General features: G+C 29.9%; 1 protein-coding gene across 1 annotated transcript in view; it reads left to right on the forward strand.

Annotated features, from left to right (window-relative positions):
• Positions 1–7270, forward strand: part of LOC112680307 (NPC intracellular cholesterol transporter 1) — a 37199-nt gene that overhangs the window by 24951 nt on the left and 4978 nt on the right. Inside the window, exons 5-12 of the mRNA XM_025550359.1 lie at positions 4026–4149; positions 4208–4385; positions 4447–4557; positions 4708–4925; positions 4990–5088; positions 5176–5378; positions 5695–5895; positions 5971–6259. Coding sequence (XP_025406144.1) covers positions 4026–4149; positions 4208–4385; positions 4447–4557; positions 4708–4925; positions 4990–5088; positions 5176–5378; positions 5695–5895; positions 5971–6259 — 1423 coding nt within the window. The remainder of the gene's footprint in view (positions 1–4025; positions 4150–4207; positions 4386–4446; positions 4558–4707; positions 4926–4989; positions 5089–5175; positions 5379–5694; positions 5896–5970; positions 6260–7270) is intronic.

Below are 7270 nucleotides of genomic sequence, written 5' to 3' on the forward strand. Positions count from 1 at the left end.
GCTGAGGCAATTGTGTCTATTATACGGTTTACTTAATGAATTGTGGAATGACAGTTTCGAAAGCCGAATTAAGTGTTAGGAATAATTTTAGAGTTATTTATGATAGTTTTTCAAGTTCCTTTGAGAAAAACGGAAGAAGACTTAAAGGTCTGTATGATGAAAGATTGTCGGGGGGACTTACCAAGTTTGGAAATTACTACTATGATTGAAAACTTCCACTGAAGTGGGAAATAAAATCGAACAATTGCATTAAAAATGTACGTGAGGAATATTAAAGTTTTCCTTCGGAGGTGTTTGGCTACTTCGTCGGTTATGAGATCGAAGATAGACACCTTCCTTTTAGGAAATGTGTCAATTTAATGTTAAACTTCAGTAGGAGAGAATGCTTTAAGGGATAGAGTCATTTGCAGGGGCGAAATAAAAAAAATTGTCAATTTCGATGGAAATAACTGGGTCGTTTATATTACTATGAGGCTTAAAGACATCAGTTAGATATGTTAGAGATCAGATTTTATTGGGTCCTTATGTCTCAGGTATGGTTGGGTTGTTTTAGAGAAGGGTAAGAAGGTTTTTCTTTAAGGGGTTTTTTTTTGTGGCATTCCAGATTGAACAATCTGAAAGATAGTAAAGCTATATCGTAAGTGAATGATTCGTTTCTGTAGTTTGACAGCAATCTTTTTAAATGTGTAGTTAGGGAGTTTAGACGATTTTTGTCCAAGGGATATTTGGTACGTTGCCATTGAGTTCTAGTGCGGCGTTTATCGCTAGTTAAATTTTGTATATGAATAGGAATGTTTATAGGAAAGGGAGGAGTGGGTTGTGATATTGGGGTAGAGTTCCACGCGGCTCTTTGTATCGAATGGTTTAATTTGGTAATAGTGTCTTCGATGTGTACCTTGGATTTAAGTTATATATTAAGATTAGTATCCTTAGAAAGTTGTGGCTGGAATGCGTCCTAATCGGTGTTTTTGTTTGTTAGTGAAGGTTTTTTAAGGCGATTTAATTGGCGGTGAGGCGTTTAGGGTAAGGAGGACAGCTGTATGATCAGAATAAAGATATTCGGAAACTATACAGAAAACCCAATATTTCAACATATATAAAAATTAAGAGAATTAAATACTTTGGGAATGTATGGAAAGCTGATAATGACATAATAAGAAAATTACTAACGGATACTGTTGCATACGATATAATAATAATAATAATAATAATAATAATAATAATAATAATGGACTGTATACAAATTTGAATAATTGATGTTACATAAAACTATTTTATAATAAGATTAACGTTTACGTGAACTCGGCAGTCGACCAGAGAGGTTTTTACGTTTATGCGATAAACGATCAACTGACAACAGGCGGAACGATTATCTATCTCGCCATTGAATATCACAAATAATAAACGAGTCTAGATGATACACAATAGAGACTATACATAAGAAAATACCTGTAGCTAGATCAAGAATAAGATGGAAAGATGCGGTAGAGAAAGACATCAAGTGTTGGGAAGGAATGAGTCAGTTGATACGGCATTAAACAGAGAAAGAAGGAAATGATTACTTATGGCAACTCAGGTTCTACAAGGACCGTTAAGCTAAGAAAGAAGAAAAATTTAAAAATTTAAAAAATTAACCCACCGAATTAACTCGGTGCAATACGATTGCATAATTTTTTCTTTTTTGACCCAACTAATTACACCACGATTGCGCAAAAAATATGCAACACGATTGCGCTTCGATCCCTTTTTACCTGATAAAATCACAACACCATTGCGCACCAAATAATATGTGTATATAATATGTAGGTATTATAATTTATGTACAACATAAAATAACGTATATAATACATACTTTCTATAATGTGCATATACATACACTCAAACTATTAATTCACAAAATGCACTTTTTCAAAATCGAAATGAAAAGTTGATTGAGCTAATGATAGTTATAATAAAAATATCGACTAATGACTATCAGCATACAAAAAAAAACAATTTTATATATATATATATATATAAAATACATTTAGAATACACGTAATTTAGAAAAAAAAAACAATTTTTAAACAAGCCAACAATGATAATTTGTTGATAGTCTTAAACCTGTAATAATTTGGAAGGAAAATTGTGAATTAATAGGTAATAGGTTTGAGTTCATGTATATGAAAATTATATGTAAAAAGTATGTATTGTATACATAATATTATGTTGTACATAAATTATTTTATTTTTATTTTATTTTATAATAATAAACGGGTTTGAAAACCTTTTGAAAATGTATACAGAATACATAATTACAATAAGATCATAACAGAGTATAAAGTTTAATTACAAATAAAGATAGATAAATAAAATTAATTATATTTAAGTCGTTAAAGCATATTAATAATAAAAAAACGGAAAAGATTAACAATAGCAATATTAAAGATCTATAGGGGATCCTCATTGGCCATTAACATTAAACGTCTAATAGGCTCATTTTTCATATAATTTCTATGACATATAGGAACATGAAAAGGAACACTAGAACGGTTTTGACGGGGAGGGACTTTGAAATTAAGTAAGGATAATAAATCAGATGAATCAACTAGACCAGACAACAGTCCATGTAGAAACTTTAAGCAAAGCATTCGCCTGCATTCGGCTAAAGAGACGAGACCTAATTTAGCAGACACAGCTGAATAATCGTGTGGAGGTGTTCAATGCCTAATAAGAAACCATTAGAACGAAGGAACTCTTTCAATTTGGAAAGAGTTATTAGCAGTAAAAGGACTCCAAACAACCATGCCGTATTCTCATATAGGTCGTACTAAAGTACAATATATTAGTTTATTATTATACCTACATAGTATATACACAGTGCTCGAATTGGATTGAGTGGGGGAGGGGGGTGCGCAAGGGGATGGAGCTCCTTTACTATTTTTTTTTTTTTTGCGTACCCCAACTATATTTTTTCACCGGAACGGAGGGACGGTTAACCTAATTGATGTCCAAAATAATTTTTATGTGAATTTCAATTTATGTCAATTGGAAAATGAATTTTACGATTTATAATATCAAAACTATTTTATAATTAAAGATTATAGATTATGATAAGGGACAGTGTCGTCATTTCTGGAAGAATATAAATAGAAATATCTGTGAATTTAGTGTATTATACTTTATACATTGTACGATTTGTTATTAATATTGGCAATCGACGATATCGTTATTTTGAAAAAAATAAATGCCCTCACCACAACCTTAGACTAATCTTCTAAAGCCGTGGCCCCCACTAAAGAGTAAAAATAGATAAAAACAAAAACCAAATATATGATTATATCATTCGATTCATGAGACTGCCTGATCGCCTAATATTACCTATGTTAATTATTATTTTATTTTTATTTTCTATTGTAACATATAGAATGTTGGTATTGCTATCAAAATATATTATACATGGAATTTAAATATTTGTTTAGCTGAAAAGTGGTATTCAAAATAAATTTAAGGTTGGTGGAGGGGGAAGAGGGACGAAGCCCTCCACGGGTCTGTGTCAAATAATTGAGCCCATGGAACGCAGTTTTCAAATCGTTGGACTGAGCTCCTCTACTTAATTTTTCCCAATTTGAGCACTGTATATACACATATTATTTAGTGCGCAATGGTGTTGTGATCTTAACAGGTAAAAAAGGGAAAAATTGTGCAATCGTGTTGCAGCCAGTTAACTATCGCAGATTATCTTTACATCAAACATTTAAAATGTTAGTGATTACATTAAATCCTTTATTATTTTGTTAAAAAGCAACATAAGTTATAAAATTACAAGTAGGTCAATAAAACACATATTTTATATACTTATTTTACATTAAACTATATTTTCTATTATCTCATCGTATTACTTTATTACTCATCGTAACTTATATGAATATATCGTTTTCTATAAATATACTTATTTATCTTTAATTGTAATATTATTTTTAAATATATTCAGTTAGTAAAATTCTCTGTGACAAAATACTATTTAAATTTTAATTATTTTGTAGATGGTTTCGGTTCTTGGGAAACAATCCATATTTGGGGTTTGTCATTAATTATATTTCTAATGTAATAGACGATCGTTTTCATTTATTTAAAGCTCCAGTAATACCATGTAATAAACCGGTAGATGTAAGTAATGAAAAATAATTACTAATTATAGCTCGATACTAATAATTTCAAATTTCAGAATAAAACTTTAGCTTGTAGCTGTATGGACTGCGAAGATAGTTGTCCTTTACCGGATAAAATACCAGAAGTGACAAAACCACTTCAAATAGCTGATATAGATATATTAATTATTTCGTCAGCGGCTTTGTTTTGTTTAATTATTTTAACATTTGCAACCTACGTAATATATTTCAAAAGTAATTATTTTGATTTTAATAACTCTTAAATCATCTTACTCAATTGTATTACTTATTGTAGACATGCTGATAAATAAACAAAACATTGAAAAATACAAGTATATAATTACGGAAAATATAAAAACAGAGAATAGAAATATTTTAGAAACAGTATTTTATCATATTGGAAAATGTAAGTAACTATATTTGTTTTGTATAATGTTTAATGAATAATATGACATTAGGTAAGTGTACAAGAATTATATACTAATGATAAATTGAATTCTATTCAAAATAAGTTTTTCACTCTTAAAACATGTTTTTCTTACTATACATTTTACAGATTTCGCCAGTAGAACACAAATTTCATTTTTGATAGCAGCCTGTATGATTACTTCACTATGTCACGGTATTCACTTCATCAAAATTACAATCGATCCAGTAGATTTATGGTCATCTCCAAACAGTCAATGTCGACAAGAACGTGAATTTTTTAACTCGAATTTTAAGCCTTTTTTCCGAACCACGCAAGTCATCATCGCTCCAAACGGCGTTCCGGATGTAAATTGATTTCGATAATCAAATTATCCATGCCCATAAATTAACATTTTAAAATATATTTCAGGTGAACTATAAAACTTCTCAAGGTTTATTTAAATTTGGACCCGTGTTCAATCGTACATTTTTGCTAGAAGTTCATAAGCTACAACAGCAAATCGAAGCTGTAAGTCATTCAAAACGTTTAAAAACATGTTTCATGATGAAAATTATACACAACATAATATGATTAAAATCATTTTTGAACCAATAGCTAGGCAGACCACACAATGGACTAGAAAAGGTGTGTTTTGCCCCACTTGTATCAAAATTCAGTGGCCCACCAAAAGTTTCAGATTGTGCAGTTCAAAGTGTTTGGGGTTACTTTGGAAATAAACCCTATAAGTTAAACCGTACATCACTAAATCCTGACCGTTCTATAAGCAATTACCTAGACAGTTTAAAAATTTGTTTTCGGTAAGTGCTAAGCTCATAGGTGCAAATCAGGGGGGATTGAGGGGACATAGCCTTCCCAAACTTGGCCGTAGCCCCCAAGTATTTAAGACATTACATTTCAAAATTTTATATTTTATGACTTTTATTTTGTATGATAATAAAAGTAAAGTTGGTTAAAGTGAGTGTGGGAGCAAAGCCCTCTATGGGTATGTTTGGTATACATTTTTCAAGCCCCCTGGTAAAAAATTGAAATTGCGCCTATGGTGAAGCTATATATAAACAAAAGTTAAATAAATAATATTCTTATGTCGATTAATAACAATAAATGTCATCATAGCAATCCGTATAATCCAATGTGTTTGGGACCCTACGGTGGTCCAGTCGATCCATCCGTTGCCTTGGGAGGCTTTTCTAATTCTAGTGATCCGATAACTAAAAATGCTCCTTATGAGAAATCAACATCATTGCTATTGACGTTTGTACTCAACAACCACAACGACAAAATGTTATTGAAAGATGCACTAGAATGGGAAAACAAGTAAATCCTTGACAATAATATACATCTCACGCGTTTCGTCCTAACTTAATTTCACTAATTGTATAATTGATATAGGTTTTTGGCGTTCATGAAGAACTGGACTGAAACATCTAAACCATTTTTTATGGACGTGGCATATTATTCAGAGCGTTCGGTGGAAGACGAACTGGACAGAGAATCTCATTCGGATATATCGACAATAGCAATAAGTTATTTAGTCATGTTCTTGTATATAGTATTTACTCTCGGAAAAAGTAAAATCGTATTAAGTTTCTTCGGAATACTACTCGTCATAGCATCAGTTGCTTGTTCAGTTGGTTTTTACGGACTGATTGGCGTACCTCTGTCTCTAATTGTACTCGAGGTAATATGATAAATGATTATTAGTAAAATTTTGAATATTTTAAGCAATTGATATTTTTGGAGCAAAAGTTTGGAAAATAATTATTTTTTTGAATAAATCTGATTCTAATTGAATTAGTATTACGTAGCTTTTTAGTTCTTTCTTACTTGTTATAATTTCAAACGAATACTGAGCAAATAAAATAAGCATTTATGACAAATGACGATATTAGCTTTCTGTTTTTCATTATATTCGTAGTTAGAGTGAAAAAAATGTAATGATCACATATGTATATATATATATATATTTATTATTAATTTAAAAAAAAATTCTTAATACGAGTATAAGAACAGTTTGAATTTCCAATAACTCAACCAGCCACCTGTATATAGTACATTGTAATACTTATAAGTAATTACTAGAGCGCGGATTTGTATGCACTTAAAAGTATCGAAATATGCCATATGCAGTAAAAATCATGAAAATATGCAAAAAATATGCAGTCAAAATCATGGAAATATATGAAAAATATGCAGTCAAAATTATGAAATTATGCAAAAAATATGCAAGAATTTTTTATTTATTTAAAATTTATAATTCAATTTATAAAAATTAATTACTTAAATACTTAATACAAAAAAATTTAGGGAATTTTCTGAACTTAATTTTTTTTTTAAATTTTATTTATTATAATAAATAATCATATGCATTTCAAGTTTATCTTCTGTGAAGCTGAGTCGTTTATCGGTTAACATATTTTTAAAGACTGAAAACGAACCCTCGATGTCAACCGAAGTTATTGGGGCATATTTGAAGTAAGTGGTATGTCGATAATCGACTGACACAGCAAGAGCGATTAAGTTTACGTCGTAATCGATTATTTATTTTATAACTAAATATATATATATAAATTATTATTTAGTGACTATGAAATTTATTTTTAATTTTTCTACTTGACAAAATATTATTTTATACATTATTTTTAAAATGTTCACTTCAATATGCAATAAATTTTGAATTTTGCCAAAATAT

This window comes from Sipha flava, unplaced genomic scaffold, assembly GCF_003268045.1.
Source record: "Sipha flava isolate LNK unplaced genomic scaffold, YSA_version1 176_pilon_pilon, whole genome shotgun sequence".
Taxonomy (NCBI): Eukaryota; Metazoa; Arthropoda; class Insecta; order Hemiptera; family Aphididae; genus Sipha; species Sipha flava.